The sequence below is a fragment of the Acanthisitta chloris genome, unplaced genomic scaffold (genome assembly GCF_000695815.1).
Source record: "Acanthisitta chloris isolate BGI_N310 unplaced genomic scaffold, ASM69581v1 scaffold3712, whole genome shotgun sequence".
In the NCBI taxonomy this organism is placed as follows: domain Eukaryota; kingdom Metazoa; phylum Chordata; class Aves; order Passeriformes; family Acanthisittidae; genus Acanthisitta; species Acanthisitta chloris.
Genome location: NW_008659786.1, coordinates 41,949 through 63,703, shown reverse-complemented (window position 1 = coordinate 63,703; position 21,755 = coordinate 41,949). Strand labels below are relative to the sequence as shown.

The 21,755-nt window shown below is 37.5% G+C and overlaps 1 protein-coding gene across 1 annotated transcript in view; it reads left to right on the top strand.

The window, feature by feature from the left end:
- Positions 1-21,755, top strand: part of LOC103797319 (anoctamin-2-like) — a gene marked incomplete at its 3' end in the record, with an annotated part of 134,570 nt that overhangs the window by 72,966 nt on the left and 39,849 nt on the right. The window contains exon 15 of the mRNA XM_009069522.1: positions 3,585-3,668. Coding sequence (XP_009067770.1) covers positions 3,585-3,668 — 84 coding nt within the window. The remainder of the gene's footprint in view (positions 1-3,584; positions 3,669-21,755) is intronic.

The following is a 21,755-nucleotide window of genomic DNA, read 5'->3' as shown; positions in this document are numbered from 1 at the left end:
ACTGGAAGAATTTTCTATATGTCTATTTGTCCTTGTTCCTTTCTGGACAATATCTAGTTGTTCCAGGTCATTTTTGTAGAAAAAATACCTTTCTGGACAATATCTAGTTGTTCCAGCTCATTTCTTGAAGAAAAAATATTCAAAATGGACATGTTTTTTGACACGACATCTTAAGCAAAATTTAATGCACTGTTATCTTCTGCCCTCTCTTGGTATTTCAGCAAAACCACAAAAGTTAGATCAGGTTTTGCTCACCTTTTATCCATTAGATTCATAAAGATTAGGATCAGTGTGATTGTAGAAAGCTACTGGCACTAGGTTTCAGTGGTGCTGAAGTCTTTACAAGTGTTGAAAATTATGCTGGAAAATTGTGTCTGATCAGGTTAGGCCAGAAGGAACCAGAAGTGGAATGCACAGGATCACTTAACAGAGCAAGAAAGGGACAAGGAAGAAGTTCAGGAGGTTTAACAGTTTTAAGACTAGATGGAATTAAGTTATTTATTATCAGTTTCTGTAAAAAGGGAAGTTAGAGAACCAAAACAGGGAGGAAAACAACCATAAAATTGAAGAGCTGAGAAGTACTTTGTGAGAATTATGTTGAAATAAATGCCTTTGGTGTAATTTTTGTGGACTCTTCACTATAAAGTTTTCAGCAAATTACTTTCTTTAAACACACTGGGTCAAGTCTTTTGTTTCAAAAGAGTCACACGAGACATTAATTTAGTCCATTTATTCGTAAATATCTTGGCAATGGCAGTCTGAGAAAGCAGACTCCCCAAGGCTTACATGCATGTTTGCAGCTGGCAGCTGTACAGACTGAGAGCATTTATGTCTGTACATCTGAAATCCACAAAATAATAGGTAGCATTGGGTACTAACTGGTAAACAGATAATTGTGTTGAAAAGCAATTGAGCAACTTATAAATAATTAGGAGAGGGAAACAAACTCAGACCAGAACCATGAAAACAGACAAAGCCTTGGAAATACCATTCATACCCACTCACTGAATCACACAATCATTAAGATTGGAAAAGACCTCAAGATCATCAAGTCTAACCTTTGACCAACCACCACCTTGTTAACTGGACCAGAGCATTAAGTGCCATGTCCAGTTGTTTCTTAAACACCTCCAGGGATGGTGACTCTACCACCTCCCTGGGCAGCCTCTTCTGCTTGTGAAGAAATATATAGGGACTCTGATTAATGATGTGAGCAGCAGAAAGTATTGCCTTGCCACGAATCTTCAGAAACTGTATTTCTAGGACCTAGGATGTTCATACTTTAGGTTATTTTGGGTGGAAGAGATTTTACCTCATTTTGCCAACAATCCTGGGTAAACTGAAATAGAAATGCAATTATAAAAGATGAAATTTTAGAATTTGCACCATGACTTGGAGGTCAAATGGACAGAAAGTCTGCACTAGCTCAAATGCTGAGGAGTCTCCTCTCATTGGTTTTGTTATTGTTCAAATAGTCTTGCAGTTATACTGTTTCATTATAGCAGGGAGGAACTGACGTGTCTTCATTAGGAACATTTTTGGTAAGATACAGTTTCAAGTTAATATCCTGTGCTCTGTAAAATGTTTGAAAACTCTTTTTTTTCTCTTTTTTTTTTTTTTTTTTTTTTTTTGCGAAGTAATTCCCAAAGCCTCATTCCTCCTTTTGCTATTTGATGACTTAAAAAAGATAATTACTGGACCCTTAAGGGAAGACTTTGAGATCACTGCAGATTAGTGCTAAGTTAGATAAAGTAATAAGGAAGGTAGATTGGGTAGGACAGAATTAAATGGCAAGCTGACTTTGTGACATTAAATATGTTTACTGATTCTTCCTATTCTCTCCTAACTCTGTGTTGGTTTAACTACTGTGTTTTCAAAATGCATTGTGATCTGACTAATTTGATATTTTCATCTTGTCTTCCACCCTGAAAATTATGGGAGAGAGAAGAAGAGAATTTAAGGAGAAATCTATTCACATTATATATTCCTATCAAACTGGATCATTACCTACTCAGCCTTAGTGTGCAATGTATAGTGGATGCACATATATATGTTTGATGAAAATCCTGGAGACCATTCTCAGGGAAAATTCCCACTGACGTTAAGATATGTTCTGTCTGAGTGAAAATTTCATGATTTGTTTTCAGAATGGGAATTATCATTTTCTACTCTGAGCACTCATTTGGCCTCAAAGTACCTTGGCTTACATGGTTTTCAATAAGTGTCTGGCAGCTGTACTGGCAAACTTCCAGCATCATAGGATTCATGTTTATCCCTACAAGGACATTTGGCCTTTTTGAAGTCATCACAACTATTTCCAACTTATGGTCCTAAGTGTACAGCTCTTCCCATTTTCAGACAAAGAATTGATTCTCTATCACAAAACCCTTTTTACTGCAGAGTGGAATTGTTCCTTCACATCCATATATATATATGGGTCAAATATCTCTGAATCTGGAATGTAAAGAAATGTTTCATGCAATGTACTCATAAAAAGAATATACATAAATATGCATTCCAGGAAGCTCTGTGGTCTGTTCATTCTAGGGTAAGATGACTTGGCAGGTTCAGTGAAGGCAGATCAATGAATATTCCAATCCAGACATAGGTGTATGAAATCTAGTTATAAGGACATGGAAATGTCTTACTAGGAAAACAGAACATAACTTGACCAAATTTGAACCACATATGTGCTCACAGCAAAACTGTCAATAGCAAAAAAAGTAAGTTACAGTACAGTGTTTTTCTTGGTATTTATTTGCTCACCCTGTTTCTATTCAAGTCAATTTTCAAAAGTTGCTCTGACCTCTGGAAGCTTCCCCTGGTGTCCCAGAAAGCTTTGCTTAGCAGAAAATAAGAAACAAAAAGAAGAAAGACAATTAAGCTCTGCAGGTGCCCCTGTAGTGTAATTACATTTCCTCAGTTTCCTACAGCTTCATTTGTCTCCCTACTTGGATTAAGCTGTGTCCTCTCGTGTAGCCACCCATGCCTGATGTCTTTGTCCTCACTTCATACAAGTCTAAGATGTTTCTTTCATCTGAACCTTGTCTAAGGAAGTGTGATACAAAATAGTGCAAACCAAGAAGTTACTGAAAACTTACAAAACATCAAGATACAGGTGTTAACCATAGTAATTCCCTGGCTCCCAGGCACTTCACCCACTTGTCAGCTACTCCAGCTTGAGCTCCACTAGCACTTACATACTCAACTTCATGTGTACACTTGCTCCAGGTGTTGGTGGTCAGACTACCATACAGACCAGCAAACTTTGCATACAACCAGCCCTTTTTATGCCCTTATCCCTCTGTTTTTCTACACCTGTTCCTCCCCAGGTGACCTAGATCCCTCCCTTCCCCACCTTTGGTTCCTCCCCCTAAACATCCCATAATAAATCTTATGCAACTCTTAAATGCTCTTCCTTTGCATCCTATAATGTATCACATACTTGCAGGCAGTGATGCTCCTGGTCTAAAAGGTGCTGTGGTGTTGAATTGTGGATAGTGAATAAGTGACCAGAACTTTCAGGGTTTTTTCTCTTTTAATTGTAATCACATGTTTGTTTGGTTGGTTTTTTTTTTTTTTAGGAGCATCCCAGACCAGAATATGAAACCAAACTGCTTCAGAAAAAGCTGAACAATAAGAACATCACAACAGAAAATTCAAACAAAGTAAGATGCAGCTTATTCTTTTCATTTATATTGGATTTGTGCTTTGTTATCTTGTGATAATCTTTTAGTCTGTCTCTGCTAGTTTGCAGAAGGAATTTTTTTAAGCTCTTAATCAGCCTTGTAAATTGGCTGGTGGTGACCTGGTGTCACGTGGCCCTGCAGTGCCATTGCAGGGCTTTGAGGTCATCACTTTGCTAGCTCTGCAAAGTAAAGCAATTTGCATAGGAATTGGGTTGAAAGGTGTTTGGGGTCTAATCTTTAGAGTAACGACTGACCTTTAAGCTAATTGCCCCAGGAATTCTTATAGCAGTGGCCTAAAAAGTCAGTACTTTCTGGACAAGAAAGAAAACAGCTTTTATTACAGTGATTTCATTTGCAGAGGTAACATTGGTGTCTTTAGTCATGTTGTAGTTAGAGAGTTGTGAAGTTCTGACAGTGTTTCCAGTATAAACAGGAAAAAATAATAATTGGTTATTTTTAGATTGAAGTGGGTTTAGGGTTTCTGTGGCTATTTCAAACCTAAGAATGAGCACTGTTTTTATCAATTCCCTCTTGTAAAATGCTGGCTGAGGTCTGTTTCCTAAGTATTCATGAATTCTGTAGACTTGGTTAGGCTTGGTTAACCATTGCTTATTCCCTGCATACCACGTGTGCCAGCAAAGCCAAAGCATTCCAATACCATGATCATTTTCCAGGTTTAAAACATTGAGAACCAGAATCTGAAGTGGAGAATACTGCAGTTTTCTGTTTTGGTCCAACAAATTTAGCCCTACAGCTTATGGAAGACCTTCACTATCAAGTTCTTTTGTTGGTCACCATGAGGATAATGAAGTGTTTCCAGGGAATCTTTCATATCAGTGAGACTTCTTGTCACCTGTTGGGCCCACTCAAATTCCACACAAGACAACAGAAAAATTCTCAATAATTTCAGTAGGCTTTGGATCTTGCAGTATGAGCAGAGACTCTCACTTCTTCCTTGAGGCATTACACACTTCTCTTGGCCTTCTAAGTGAGGAATCAAAGACTGTAAAACTTGGATAAAGCTGTTGCTGCTGTTCAGCTCTTTCTGACTTAAAGTACATGAAAACTGGAAACAATTCAGTGATTGATGCTGTAGAATATTATAATCATCTTGCTTACATGAGACACAAAAATCACTGCAGTATAAATTAGAAATTAATTTAAGGTAAAACAAAAAAACAAACAAACCAATTTAAGACAGTAGATGGAAAATGAGGACCAATGTAAAGACCCAGCACTGTAAAAATGGGAAGAACTTCTTTCACACACCACGAATGGAAAGGCTTTCCCAGAATGTATTTTGTTTCTAAGTACTTTTTGTGCCAATGTGGACGGAAAAATACTGAATTACTAAATCCTGAATTAGTAATCTCCAAATTACTGAAATGTACTCCAAACAACCGAGCAGTTTTCCATCAGTCAACATTTTGCTTACTAATTCTGTTGTAATTCTGTCCAGCAAACAGCACATTAGTCTGGGTTTGGAAGATATGTTGTTCAGGCATTTGTACCTCAGAGTTTTATGATATTATAAGATCAAGAAAGGTTGATGTGAGACCTGCTGAAGAGGAAAAAGGCCAGTTCTTAACTGAACTGTGATGTTTAATTTAACTGTGGAAATGCACCATTGCATTTTGCTGTGGTAGACCCTGAAGAGTTAGACAATAAAGTGATGAGTATTTAAGACTGTAATCATTCTTCAGCCTTACTTTTAGGGGTTTCAATCCTTTCTTATTCCCCCTTCAGTTGGCTTTATGTTATACTCTTTGCAAGACCATTAGGTCAGGAGATTTTGCATGGCAGGTTAATATTAAAGAACAGGTTTCTGTGAGGTCTCTGGCTCAGTATTTCTGTCTTGTTGGATGGAAGCCAAAGTACAGGACTTTGTCATATTAGCAGTTCAGAGCTAGTGTCTGGACACTCATCAAAGCAGAGGTCTCTCTGTAGTTAAAGATTCAATCCTCTTGATTTCTTGGTTTTGCTTGAATACATGGATGCCTGTGAGGTCTTCTTGTCTTCATGTCTTGGTTGACAGTCTAATATCATGGTATGAATCTCTGTGAATTCTCTCCTGAATATATTTAGCTAACTAGTGTAAATTAAAGGCATATCTTTTTGGTGTGGCTGGTCAACAACTGTAGTGTACTGTGCTAATATCAAAGGACTGCCTAACACTTCTCATTACTTATCTAATATGAAGTCAGAAGTCTCCAGTTCAGCAGCTGTGGCTTGTTGGGATAGAAATGATGCCAAAGCTGTGGCTGTTGTGAGAATACTGATTTAGAGCATACGTAAAGGCCTATATTTCTATAAAATTACTGGCTTGTTTCCACTATGTTAATTCCTCTGTTCCGGTGAGGATGTGACTGGTTTTATGGCAAGAAACTGAGCTTTTATGTAGAAAGCTTTGTGTACAGTCCATTTTTAGTTTTTTGCCTTACTCCAACAAGATGTTCCTGTGAAGATAATTGAGTTATTTTTGCAATGAAGGGATAGGGATTTGGTTATGGGCTGTTTTTGTGATTGCAGAAGAAAATTGACACTACTTGCATACACTCTCAGATGATAACTTGGGAATACCTGTTAAGAGGAAACCTACTTCAACATATAGTTTTTCTTGTCTGCTGTTGAAATCATTAAATTTAATGAGTGTGGAATATACCCAGCACCTGTCAGGGCCAGTAAACATGAGTCACTCTACCCAGGCAGCATATTCCAAATCAGCCTGATGAGGCTGGCAGCAGAAAGTATGACACATCTGATGCATGACTTGCCCAATGGGGTTTGTGTTCTAGAATACAGCTTTCATACAAAATGCTACTTAGCCTATTTCCACTGCTGTAATAAATAAAGCACTAAATTTCAGCCTACACCACTCTGTGTGGTTCAGGCTGTTTTAATAAATATTTTATTGGTTATTTTGAGAGTGGGAAAGAAACTGTGAGGGCTCAGAGTGCTTCACAAAAGTTTGGTGTGAAGTTACTCTAACAATAACACTATTTCAGAAGATAATTCATTTAAAGCTAAAGGAGTTGAAACATTTAAATGAAATGCCTCAGGCTAAGTAGCAAATGCATAAACAGCACTAATGAATTATGACATTCAGTTTAAAAAATGACAAGTTCTAAGGGACTGGCTGGGGAAACCTGTAGTGATCTGACTTATAGTCAGTAGTACTATTTAATTCTATATGATCACATATTATTTATGAAGGCCTGGAGTGACAGGACAAGGGAGAATGGCTTTGCACTGACAGAGTGTAGGTTTAGATTAGGTATATCAGGAAGAAATTCTTCCCTGAGAGGGTACTGAGACACTGGCACAGGTAGCCCAGAGAAGTTGTGGCTGCTCATCCCTGCAGTGTTCAAGGCCAGGTTGAATTGGACTCTGAGCAACCAGGGCTAGTGGAAGGTGTCCCTGCCTGTGGCAGGGGCATTGGGATTAAATAACCTTTAAGATCCCTTCCAACCCAAACCATCCTTTAATTCTGTGACATAAAAGCTTGCAATGTAATGCATAACTTCTTGATTCATGTACATTAAAAGGTCTCTTTGTCCTTGCAGATGAAGGGTTATATGTGCACGCATGAGTGCATGTGTCTGAAAATACATTCACACAAATTGCAATAAAAACTTCTTGATTCATGTACATTAAAAGGTGTCTTTGTCCTTGCAGATGAAGGCTTAAGATGAAGGGTTATACGTGCATGCATGAGTGCATGTGTCTGATAATACATTCACACAAATTGCAATAAAGCAATTAATATTATAGTTTGCTGTTCTTGTTTAATGCACTATAACACTGAAGACAGAAATATTTAATGAATAGGGTAAAGTTACTGTATCTGTATAATGTTAACCAAAAAGGTGTTGGATATTTGTAACCTTCTGATAAGTTGTTCTTGTCTCTCTGCAATAGTGATGTTCTCAATGGAATCATACACAGGTCAGGAAATGAAAATTGGTCTTGTGCCTGAAAATATGCAGATGGGGCTTGATCCAACTCTCACTGGAGCTGATGGAAAGAATGCTTCCAGTCATTTCTGGGAGAGATGGATCAGGCCCTGATTCCTTTTCATTAAATGTCCAGCTGATCTGGCAAACATGATGCAACATCATGCATCTATAAAAATATATATATATTCTTATCTTTCCTATTTGGCAGGAAAACTAATAACTCATTCTACATATTTCTCAAGGAAAATTTTCATTATAGAAAAAAGAAAGGCTTGTCTCTTGGCTCATGTCCTTACTTGGAGCAAACCCTGAGAATAATAGAATCTGGCATTCTATCTTTCCTTTAATTCACTTTAAATGTGAAAGTGGCAGAATAAGTTGTTTAAATCATTAATTCATCTGGTAATTGGAATAAAAGAAAGAAATATTTCTTTTTGAACCATTATTTCTGTTAACAACTGAATTAAAGCAAGATGGTTTGAAGAGGAAGGTCTCCAGTGCAAGGATGATACAGGTAAAGAGAAAGAAGAATTGTACATTTCTGACCAATATTTTATATATATATATATCTCGAAAATTTCAACGTTGCAAAACATGAAAGAGCAATTCTTGTTAGCAGTGGATTCCTTACCTGGTCTTGCATAAAGAAATCTCCCACAAGACCTGAAAATCACTTCAAATGTTGGAGTCCATGTCTTTATTAAGCAAATCTCTGATAAGAGTAACTAAATTAAAAAAAGAAATCTCATTAAAAAATATATTAGCTATAACTTTGTAGAAGAAACTGAGATAATGGGTTATAAATACTAATTTGAACAATCAGAACTGTAAAAGAACTTTGAAAAAAACGAGAGTTCCTTAAGTACTAGTATTTTAGCATTTATTGAACCCTATTATTAACGTGATAAACTCATCATTTTGCCCCAGTATTTCTTAAATTGGCCAGTGACTTTCTAGCCTCTGTCATTTCTTTACTTTGACAAGTAGCTTTTTAAGCATGCAGGATAGTAAGAGGAAACATATAATAAGTGATCTTGGTTTTTTTCTTTTTCAACTAATTTCTTGCATCATTAACTTTTGAAAATAAAAAAAATGACTGAACAAAAATAAAAGAATAACTGAAGATTAATGAGAAAAACTAAGGATGCTAATATTATACAGAGATCTCATCCTCTTTATTGTACCTATATTTGGTAGTGGAATTGAATGACATCACAATTGTAGGATAAATGTTATAATTCTGATTATTTTGATGTTTATTTGAGTTCTATGTTCTAACAGTTTTAGACCAGAGTACTCATAAGCAGAATTTGTGTCTTCAAAAGACTGTTGGCATGGTCTTTCAGTGTGTTCTGATTTAGATGTGTTGTTTCTTCAAGTATTTGATATATGATGTGCAATCAACACTCTTCCCTATTGCTGTCTTAGCATTTGGTTATCTTTGTATGGAGTAGTATAAGAAACGCAGCTAAAAATGTCCCACTTGCCTCCTATTTCTCTGAAAATCTAAGGTGAGATTTTCTCATTTGTATCAGACAAATGAACCCAATGTATGGGCCACAGAGCTGTGCTCCACTCTTATATTCCAGTCAGAAGGAGGTAACTCTTTCAACACTCTTGCTATGAAGAAAGAAAATGCTTAGAAATATAATATAATATAATATAATAAAATAATTCAAGTTGGAAAAGCTTTCAGAATTTTATCTAGTCCAAATGACTATCTGTAACACTCCTGTCCAAAAAGGTGTCAGGTGTATTATCAAATCAAGTTACTCAGGGTATTGAAAACATCCGAGGATGGAGAGAGTAATACCTTTCTGAGCACTGCTGACTGTCCTCATGGTGTAAAAGCTTCTCATTTTCTCCAGAGAAGACCTCTTTTCTTTCCATTTGTGACCATTGTCTCTCATACTGCCACCATGGTCCTCATGGTGTAAAAGCTTCTCATTTTCTCCAGAGCAGACCTCTTTTCTTTCCACTTGTGACCATTGTGTCTCATACTCCCACCATAAACCACTGTGAAGAGCTTGGCTCTGTCTTCTTGATGGCCTCCTTAATTTTAAAACATGCTGAGCAAGCCTTGTTCCTCAGTTTCTCTTCCTCCCTGGACAAGTGCTCCAGGGCTCTGTGCATGTAAAAGCTTCTCATTTTCTCCAGAGCAGACCTCTTTTCTTTCCACTTGTGACCATTGTGTCTCATACTCCCACCATAAACCACTGTGAAGAGCTTGGCTCTGTCTTCTTGATGGCCTCCTTAATTTTAAAACATGCTGAGCAAGCCTTGTTCCTCAGTTTCTCTTCCTCCCTGGACAAGTGCTCCAGGGCTCTGTGCATGACTCACATAGGTTGTGCCATTTATTTTTTTCTGCTGGATGACCCCTAACTGGACACAATATTTTAGATGCAGGCTAATGAATGCTGAAAAGCCAAGGTAATCACTTCCCTGGATCCACAGGTTAATATACAGTCCAGGATGCTGTTGGCCTTTGCTGCCAGGGCACACTCCTGGCTCACACTCAGCTTGCTGCCTACAGGCATCAAAGGGCCTTTTCAGTAGAGTCTGTTCTCCTGCAAGGAGTTGTCCATTTCAAAGGCAAATCTTTGCATTCATTCATGTTACCTTTCCCAGGTCCTTCTTTAAAGACATTGAACAGGGCAGTTCTAGTAGGGTGACAGTAGTGCTCTAGCTGTTACATGTCTCCAGCTAGAGTATGACTTAGCTTTACACCCTCTGAGCCAGACCATCACACCTGTATTTTGCTGAAGTCAAGGCGAATGTCATTGACACATCTCCTCTTGTCCACCAGTCTGGTCATATTCTGACAGAAAGCAATCAGGTTGGTGCAGGTTGATTAACCTTTGGTAAATCCATAATGACTGTTTGTAATCATCTACTTCTCCTTTATATGCTCAGAAATGGGTTTCTTCACTTGCCAAGAGATCAAAGTGAGGCTGACTCCTTGATTATTCTTTTGTCCTTTCTGTGAAGATGGACACAAAACTATTCTTTCTTCTGCTGTTGAGGCCCTTCCCTGATCTCAGTGTCCTTCCAGAAATGGTAGGGATCGACTTGCAATAACATCAGGCTGTTCCTCAAGCTTCTATTCCTCTTCTTCAAAGTTATAGGTAAATGAAATCACTATTTATATTTCCTAAAGGACTAAATCATCATTGTTTCTGTCTAGACACCAAAATGGTGTTTAACTAGGAATACTGGATGCTTGTTTTATTCAACTTTTGGAGACTGAACAGTGCAGATGAGAGCCAGGATTTTAAGAAAAAGGTAGCTCATGCTCATGGGACTTCCTGTCAAAATGAAAATAAGAATAGTGATCTTTGTCAGGAGAAAGCTTTGAACCTAGAGACAAGAGAAGGTAGGGCTGCTGTTTGTTGGTTGTCTTTGTGTTACTTATTAAGATTTTGACTCATTCTTTCTAGGGCAGTACTATAGCTTGTGTTGTTTAATTATGTAACTCCTATCCAAGCATATGATTAAAGTTAAGCACATGCTTCAGGATCCTGAATATAGATACAATTAAATGTGGTTTGTTTTTTTTTTAAGAGACAAGAGAAGGTAGGGCTGCTGTTTGTTGGTTGTCTTTGTGTTACTTATTAAGATTTTGACTCATTCTTTCTAGGGCAGTACTATAGCTTGTGTTGTTTAATTATGTAACTCCTATCCAAGCATATGATTAAAGTTAAGCACATGCTTCAGGATCCTGAATATAGATACAATTAAATGTGGTTTGTTTTTTTTTTATGTAATTGAATATAGATACAATTAAATGTGGTTTTTTTTTTTTTTTTTAAATTGTAATTGAGGCCTAAGCTTCTTATTGACAATATTAAAGATGTTGCAGGTCTCTTTCCTTTTAAACTGATGGAAAGGCTCACTGCTACAGGTTCTGTTCAGCAGCAGTGGAAATTAATGGGACTTCTGCCTGAGTAAGTAATAAAGTATAAGTCCTTAAGTCTGCAGTTACTACAGATGACTTACTATCACATTGTAGCCAAAGACTGTAATAACAGGCTAGAGGGTTACAGCAAGGGCTCAGGTTGAAAAATAAATCTCCAGAAATCTACTGGGTTTTAATTTAATGCAGATACTTGAACTTAAGAAAAGCTAGAAAGAAAAAGTAGAGTGTTTTCCCTTTATTGTGTGCTCATGACCAACTCCTTTATCTTTTACCTTCTGTTGCTATTTATTTCCACGGCCAAAACAGAAGCCCAGATTTGGGAGAAAATGTACACAAATTGTCTGTGGAAACAACAGTCAGTTTAGTTACCTGCCAAGAATTGTTTCATGCATGCTGCAATCCTGCCTGCAATTTAGAAGCAGTAAACTGTATTTACATTCAGTTCCTTTGGGCATCCATCTCATGATAATGGAAATTCTACAAACTCCAAGAGGTAGGGAGTTCAGTGTGAACAACTCAGCTTTTGCAGTTGTTACCAAGCTTAACTGAAAAACACCTGCTGCTCTGCTGATTCTCATGGTTCACCTGAGTTAGGGATACAATGGATTTGTGTTTGCAAGCCCTTCATACTGTGGTGTGAATTTGTACCTGATTATTCAAGTCAACTTTCTCCCCTATTGATGTCAACTGAGTATTGCAAACTGAATTTAGTGATAGCAGACTTATTAATACACAATGCCAGACTGACTGCTGCTTTCACTCTCTATTGTCCATGTAGTGAAAATGTAGATCTTGATGGCATGCATAATTTAACAGCTTCCAAAGGTGTACTCCAAATCTGGCCTCAGACACTGGTGCATAGCTAATGATATAAAGATGGAATATTACCTTTTTAAGTAGTGGAACTCTTCTGTTAAGGAATGCACTGAAAGATGATGGAGTGGTATGTTCTGCTTTCACTCTCTATTGTCCATGTAGTGAAAATGTAGATCTTGATGGCATGCATAATTTAACAGCTTCCAAAGGTGTACTCCAAATCTGGCCTCAGACACTGGTGCATAGCTAATGATATAAAGATGGAATATTACCTTTTTAAGTAGTGGAACTCTTCTGTTAAGGAATGCACTGAAAGATGATGGAGTGGTATGTTTTACTCTTCTGTTAAGGAATGCACTGAAAGGTGACGGAGTGGTATGTGTGTCCTTTAACTGTGCCTTTGTAGGCTAGTGTGACTATTCAAAATTCAACTCTGTCCATGGTTTTCTTCTATCCTTAAAGTTCCATGAAATCAAACCAGAAAATCAATGGAGACTGTTAAAAAGATTCTACAACTGTCTGATGCCAGAGTACAAGAATAGTTGAAAGTGCAGACAAATTGATTTGACCATAATGGGCACTTTTGGAAATAAAATGTAATTTGAGCTTTACTAGAAGTACTTGAGAAATGGAACAAAATGTAACTTGGGTTTACTAAAGGCAGATTAATAACCATGCTATGTAAACTACTGTCTTTCTTTAATGATGTAGTTGATTCCCTAAAGAAGGGAAAAGTATTGTACTTCAGTAAATCCACATAGTAGTATGTCACAAGGAGAATATCACATATTTAACAGGTTATAAATCAATGCATTTCACTGAAACTGGCTGGAAATATGTGTATTAGAATTTCATCTAAAAGAGAAAGGAAATCTGATTTTAAAATGGTTGATTTGGCAAGGCTACTACAGTGTCTTCCAGACACTGCTGTTCGATATTTCACTCACTATTCTTCTCTGCTATTCTTCATGTGACGACTTTTCAATCATCCAATTTTCTGTTTTTTAAATGAACCAAACATAGAGCACAGTGTGCTATGACTAAGGAAGGCAGCTCTTTACCCTGTCCAAGAAGAGAGAAGAGCATCTCTCAGTGCCATCTCTCAGATGCCCCAAAGATGGGACATCCTGCACTCCCTACACACTTTCCTATTTGTGTTTCTGGTGAATGACAAGGGGTTTGTCACATATCATTGTCACTGCAGGGCTAGAAGAGGTGATCTCAATGTTTTTAAAGGTTTATAAGAATACCTGTTGAAGAGGTGGGATTAGAGCTCAGGCCATGTCCATTTGGTCTTTAATTTATTTCTGTGATTGCTTTTTCAGTGTTTGTATTTCAGGTGATGTGCCATAGTGATTTTCCCCTTTACCATTGTCCCATCTGATCCTACTGTTTCTTTTCCCCCTCTCAATCTACTTTTCCACACAAACCTGCAGCTGAGTCTTCGTAAGTGTATGGCATGGCTGCTTTTTCTTTCTGTGCTTCCTCTTTCATTGTGTTGAAGTGCAAACTCATTGATTCACTCAGGTGGAATGACAGAAACTATTAGGCTATGTAGTGTAAAAGATGTTATGCTGAATTTGTCTGTATGAACTTCACACATTTCCCCTCCTCTGTATCTTTTAAGGCATTTAAAGGTGTTATAGAGTTGAGAATATCTTGCTTGAAGAAAGCTAATATAGAGAATGTAGGAAAGTTTGCAGGTGATCTGTTCATTTCAAAAATGAATGAGGATTTAAAGGTTTAGAAAGAAGCTACGTCCTGTTCTTGGCAGAGTTTGTTTCCCAATTATAACCAAATATATAAAAATATAACAAAAATATTTGTTTCTTAATTATTCCTCCCTGAGGCTTGTTCAATTATGGAAACAAATGCATCAAAACTAGGTTCTGCCACTCTGTTCTTCAGGATTTAGAAGGTTCCCATACTGAAAAGCAAATTTTTCACCTGTGCATCAAAACTAGGTTCTGCCACTCTGGTCTTCAGGATTTAGAAGGTTCCCATATTGAAAAGCAAAATTTTCACCTTCTTTCATGTAGTTCAGTATATAATTAGCTCCTTTGCCTCTAAATGCTAAACCAGAGAACATTGCAGGCTTATAAGATAAATCTTGCTGGTTAGTTTCTCTTCATGGAGTGGAAGATCTAGAGCAGGTTCAGAAAGACAAAAATTGAATCAGGAAAATAACATCTGACCAATCAGGAAAATGACATTTCAACATCTGACCAACCCTTTTGTCCCTAAGACTTTATCAAATATTAGGTGACATAAAGATTCTTTCTTCTCTTCTAGATTGTAGTGTGGCCATTCAGTACAAATAGGAGTCTTAGAATTGTTTGTGTAGGATTGAATTGTTTGACAACAATTAAGGTAAAGCCAGTAACTTCTAATACATGGGTAATGATGGTGTTGATTTCTATCTGTAGAGTTTAATTGTTAAGCAAACTTTTTATTATTATTATTTCTGGATATGGATTTCTATCACAGACTTGCAGAATTTTTGCTAGATTATAGTCTTAAATTAAAGTGTTCAGGAGGTGGATGAGGCATGGTAAGAGGGATCATGTCAGAAGTGCTGAGCTGCCTCTTGTGAGGTTCAGCTTAACAGAAACTGGAATGTTGTGCTCTGAAATATCATGTATATCTGAAAGAGGAAAACACTGATAATTATTACTGTATAGGTCTGTGGTTGATATGATTAAAAAGTCTTGCATTGAAACAAAGCAGTTGCAACAAAGATCAGTGAAAAAACAGCTTGATTCTATACTATCTGTATATCAATCTATCTATCTATCTGCACTATACAGATTGCAAGATGGTTAGGAAACACAGTATGCATTTTCACTCTTTAATACCATACAGAAACCTTCAAACCAGTCAGAAATACATTTGCCACTTGAGGGAAGTACTGTACCAGCAAATGAGATAAGAAAGACATTCCTTTTAGAAACTGGCCTATCACAATATTGCTATGGTTTTCACAGTGTGGCTAATAACATGATTGAAAGTTGCTTGAAAGTTATTCTGACAGTTAGCATTATCTTTTTATTATTAAATCAGCAATAGGTTGTAGATTTAATTGCCCCATTTTCATTTCTGAGGCTAGTACTTCATACTGACAGACAGCAATGCATGCAGTTTTATGTGGTGAGGAAGAAAATGTTTTATAGGGAATGTAAAAAGCTCTTATGGAATGGAGAGGTATTCCTTAATTGGGTTGTATATCATCAGGGATTTAATAAATTTGATTAAGGGCTTGATTATGCTATCCCTTTCTCCAGAGCCCTTACTGAAGTCAAAGGGAGAGCTACAAATGGAAAGCTTGAAGACAAGGTCCTGGCATGAGAGAGCATTAAGGAAAGTTTTATCCTGGAAAGCAGACAGATAGCATCTGTATTTATCACTGCATTAAAATTAGATATTTATAAAGAGTTTTCAAGGTATTAAAACCATCATTATCCATATATTAGAAGTTACAGGCTTTTCCTTAATTGCTCAGTAGAAATTACTCTGTAGCCAAAGTCCATCAAAGTGAGTGACTGTTGTTTCATTTCACCTGGCTTTGAGACAGGCTGTTAGAGGTGGTGATTGTACAGCTAGTAGCACTGTTAGAGGTTTTGTGCAAAAATAAGTTACAAGCAAAGAATGTTAAAACTTGAAGTTTTTCGTAAGATTTTGCATGTGCATGATATTAGCACCAGTACTAATCATTCTAACTGGGGATTAGTCACAGAAGTAAAATTAACTGGGTATAGACAGTTTATTTTTGAAGAGGAAAATGGCAGAATCAATATGCATTTGATTTCAAGTGTATTGATTCCAGATTTTCCTTTAAATGTTAGTTAAGTAAGCTTTTTACTCAATGGCATGCTTTATAGAACTGTTTATGAGAACGTGGAGCTTTTCAGAAGAAGGGTAGAAATAGTTATTATTAGTATTGTATGTCTATATTTTAAAAGACTTGATGTGAAAAATATGTTGGCAGCGAATTGAGTTAAATGACATAATTACCTTTTTCTGCACATGAACATTAATGAACAAGTTGGTAAGAGTCATGTTCCATTTAGATCACAGTAATGAACAATAAAAGAAGCCAACTAATGCCTTGTTTTCCATTTCTGTACTGAATTCTCCTTTAGAAGATTCTATGATTGGAAAGGTTAGGTAGTACCAATGCAAGAATTTGTAGCATTGACATTCTCTCACTGAAAGGCTGCAATGCAGGCATAAATAATACAACAGGGCCCAGAAATGTAAAGTAATCTGAGTTTATACTGTGTTTGAAGGCTGAATATTTAAATGTGCAATTAGTATTCAATAAAGCTGAATATATGGATTTTCAGAATATAAACCTATTACTCTTTCCTGAAACATCCAATGTGTCTTCTTTGTATCTCAATGCAATGTAAATTCTATATCTTTATGGGTTCATAGTTAACTGACTTATATGATGCAAGTTTATTTTTTCTCATAATAACCAAACAAGTTAAAATTGGAATGTTTTCTTAGTTGTGGCCTTCCAGAAGCTGAAGGGAATTTTATAGGAAAGATGGAGAGAGACTATTTACAAGAGCCTGGAGTGACAGGACAAGGGGCGATGGCTTCACACTGACAGAGTAGGTTTAGATTAGATATTAGGAAGAAATTGTTTGTTGTGAGGGTGCTGAGGCACTGGCACAAGTTTCCCAGAGAAGTTGTGGATGTCCCATCCCAGGCAGTGTTCCAGGCCAGGCTGCAGGGGGACTGGAACTAGAGGATCTTTAAAGACCTTTCACTTCAAGAAAGACATTGATGTGCAGGTGTGTGTACAGAGAAGGGCAACAGAGATGGGGAAGATACTGGACAGTAAGTCATAAGAAGAACATCTGAGGGAGCTGCAGGGCTCAGCCAGGAGAAAAGGAGTCTCAAGGCAGACCTTATCACTCTCTACAACTATGTGAAATTAGGCTGTAGCCAGGTGGTGGTTGGTCTCTTCTCCCATGTAACAAGCAATAGGATGAGAGGAAATGACATTAAGTTGTTCCAATGGAGGTTTAGATGGGTTATTATCAAAAATGCTTCATGAAAAGGTGGTCAGGCATTGGAAGGGGATGCCCAGGGAAGTGGTGGAGTCATTCAAAGACACCTCAATGTGGCACCTGGAGAAATGGTAAACATAGTGTTGTTCAGTTACTGTGTGACCTCAATCACCTTAGAGGCCTTTTCCAACCTTAATGGTTCTATGATCCTCTGAAAATCCTTATAAATTGCACACATGGAACTGAAATGGAAGTCTGAAACACTGCATATGTTGCAGTATAAGCAAAGAAAGCAAACCAAAACAAACAAAACTGTCAATGAATAATGAAGATTTCGTTCACTTCATTCATTACATTCTGTATTTTGCAAGTTCTGGGGGCTGAGTTTTCCTTATAAAAAGTGAAAGCCAAATTTAAACCCCATGATTCTCTATTTCCAGAATTATTTATACATGTCAGAGATAAGACTTTAAATTTTGATCTCTTCGTAAACATTTTAATATCATTCCAGAATTATTTATACATGTCAGAGAAAAGACTTTAAATTTTGATCTCTTCGTAGAACATTTTAATATCGTGTATTAAACATTTTTGTTTGTTTCTTAATTAAGCTTTTATCCATATTAGTTCTTTCAATCAAGTTGTGCAGTTACCAGTCCAAAGCTCCACAAAAGATGTTCCTGATTCACATGGTATATTTTAATGATACATTTTATATTTGTGTCCAATTAGCAGGAATTTGCCAAATACAGATATCTCAGTAATTCTCTACTCAAGGATGAGGTTGTTATGTGGGATCCTGAAAAGTGAGAAAACCCAGTTCACTTTCATAATTGCTTCTAAATGCATTAAATTAAGGTAGAAGGAGAAGTGTATGAGGCTGAAATACTTGATTTATAACCAGACCTTTCTGTATTACTTAGGCCAAGGAATCTCAGCTTGCTAACCATTTCCTAAATCAGCATTCTGAAGCATATTCCCTCAGAGAGATAACTCTGCTGTGCAAAGGTGATTTCTCCAATGCAAGATTATTACATCAATTTTCAATCATGTGAACAGCCCTGACAGAGGGGTCAGCTCAGAAATCTGCATTAGTTTATTCTTTAGTGCGTTTTTTCAGCTCACTTCTGTGCTTCATTCTAGGTGTCAAGTGTGCTTTTCTGGTGTCCTTATAAAGTGAGAAAATATGTTTGGCTACAGGTACTTAGTACACTTAGCAAGTAGACCAGAGTCCCTAGACTTGCTGATTGTGTTTTAGCCCTTTGTGTCCTTTTTAAATAAATGTGGGGTTTGTTTTATTTGGTCATTTTAATAACAGTATTCGCTCTGATAGATATTAGCATATGTCTACATTTCTGCAATATAATAGTGCATTCTAAATCAGCCAATGTCATAGAATCTGATCAATGATTGACAGGTTTTTTTCCTCACCAACCATAACTATAGGTAATCATGAAATCTTAACTTTGATTTCTTTGTAAGGGAGGATCCAGCGCTCTCTGTTGAATTTATTTCTGCTGATTTTATATGTATTAAGAAGTTTCATATTGCTGATGCCTTTATGCTGCTAATGGTTTTATGCAGCAGCAGCATCAGAATGGATACTTAGGTCTCTCTGGACCTGATTCTGAACTGGACCAGGTTCTGAACTGTGGGACCAGGAGATTTCCAGTGCCATGAAGCAGTTTTTTGCAGTTACTGCTGCACTGAGAGGTTTCTATTTTAGGTAACTGCTATTTTGATACTCCATCCCTGTTACTCCAGAGGGTCTTGCCCTGACTCTTTCCACAAGGCATTTGTTATTGAAAGAAAATCGCTATCTCTTTTGCTTAATTTAGAATAAATGGAATGAAATTTCAAGGGTCAGAAACATTTTTGCCTTTAGAAGTATATAGGGGATACACCCACTCTGTCAGCATAAGAACATACATACATATGTTTTAGAGTTGTTTTGGGGTTTTTGTCTTTTGCTTAATTTAGAATCAATGGAATGAAATTTCAAGGGTCAGAAACATTTTTGCCTTTAGAAGTATATAGGGGATACACCCACTCTGTCAGCATAAGAACATATGTTTTAGAGTTGTTTTGGGTTTTTTTCCCTAAGGAGGATAAAATAGCTTTTTAAAAAAACCCAACACCCCAAGAATTTTCTTTTATTCTAATTCTGATTTTGTGTTTTCCCTTTCAGTACTGCTTTCAAGCACTCAAGGAGAAACACAGGCCCACTCTAATTCCATATTCTGCAGCATTCAGCTCCAGTTTCAGTACTTAGCCAAACTAAACTTACGCTTATGATAAGTGGAACAATTCAGATTTCCTCCCAAGCCCCGATGCATTTAAAAACTAAATGAAATTATTAAATTGTATATTCTGGCAGGAAAATAACATAAAAATGCCAAAATACATTTTCTATTGTCTTTTGTTATATATTCACCAAGAAAATGTAAACCAATTGTAGATGCTTTACTTAGAGTAGTTGGCTCTTGCGGTAACAAAGATAACAAGGATTTTGAAAGCAGCTTTTGGAAAATGGAAGAAAGATCTAGAAAACAGAGCATGCATGGCCTGGATTTTTTTCATCACAAAAGGAATGTTAGGGAATAATTTGAATTTCTGGTGTGCTATTTCCCTTTATTAACATACAAAGGGTGAATGTGTTCAGAACAAATTCAAGTGTGGTGTTGCCCTTTGGCCCACGTGGAAAAGTGTCAGAAGTCTTTTCCTATTGTCCGTAATTTAGCGGAGTATGTAGTAATCTGAGTATTGAACTATAAATCCAAGGACCTAGAGTTCCAGTCATCTGTGAGCTAATTACTGTTCTAGAGTTCCACAAGTCTGTGAGCTAATTTCTGTTTTGCCCAAGTTAGTGAATGCAGAGTGAGAGAAAGAAACTATGGTGAAACTTTCCTTGCTCTGCAACCCTCATTTTAGGTGACAGCTGCAATTCCTTCATCTGTATTACTGAAGCACCAGGGACCTCTGTGATTCCCTGAAGTCCTTCCCATTAAGGTCAAGCTTGGTCCTTTCTAAAGAAGCCTTCTAATTGTATCATCTGAAGCACACACTTAAAAATTAAATTGAAATATAGAGCCTAGTAACACCAGTACAGCAACAAAACTCTCTCATGAAATGAGTTTTCTGTTCCACACTTCTGGTTGGAAAGGATGCACTCCACTGGATTGACTGGATGTACTCCAGTGACCACAGACGGTGACCTGTCTCAATTTCCAGGACTCAATAAGCGTCACAGCCCAGGTTCAAGGCTAGAAGGAAGAGAGCAGTATATTGGACATCACAGTGCTGTCACCTGTAGCATTCATTGACCTAAACACTGTTAAAGACAGTGTGGTGACATGATCTGCTGGGTCAGCAGCAGCACTAGACCCAAAGCATTTTCTAATCTGTCTATGAACAATCAGCATCTTCAAAATCTTCCACTAATTTCCCAGGGTTATGACTCTTCAAGTTTTATTACATTCCTCAGAATGTCTAATACTTTTAAACCCACCTATTTCTTGAAGTTGTGTGAATAGCTTAGAAGTGTCATGTTATTTTGTTAAATTATTGCCTTTAGATAACATAGAATTATAGAATGGCCTGAGGTGGAAGAGACCTTAAAGATGACTGAGTTCCAAATACCCTGCCATGAGCAGGGACACCTTTGACTAAGACCAGGCTGCTCAGAGCTCCATCCAACCTGGCCTTGAACACTTCCAGGGATGGGGCACCCACAGCTTCTCTGGACAACCTGTGCCAGTGCCTCACCACCCTCACAGGGAAGGATTTCTTCCTAACATTAATCTAAGCCTACTCTCTGTTAGTTTGAAGCCATTCCCCTTTGTCCTAACACTCCAGGCCCTTGTAAGTAGTCTCTTTCCACCTTTCTTCAGGTACTGGAAGGCCACGATTAGGTCAGCCTTCACTTTTCTAGGTCTAAAAATCCCAGTTCTCTCAGCCTTTCCTCATAGCAGGGGTTCTCCATCCCTCTAGTCACCTTGGTGGCCTCCTCTGGACCCATTCCAAGACGTTGATATCCTTCCTGTGCTGGGACCCCAGAGCTGGATGCAGCACTCCAGGTGGGACTCACCGGACTGGAGCAGAGGGACAGAATCCCCTCCCTTGCCCTGCTGCCCAAGCTGCTGGGGATGCAGCCCAGGATATGATTGGCTCTCTGGGCTGCCAGCACACATTGCTGGCTCATAGATAAGCAGCTAGCTGATGCTGTGGAAGGAGACTTATTATTGCAATTAACATTTTTGCTGACTCTACACCTTTCCTGTGTCAAGCATTAGGCTTAGGGTACATTTCTTTATTAATACAAGTGTTATCAAACTATTAAGCATGGACTAAAGATTTGCTT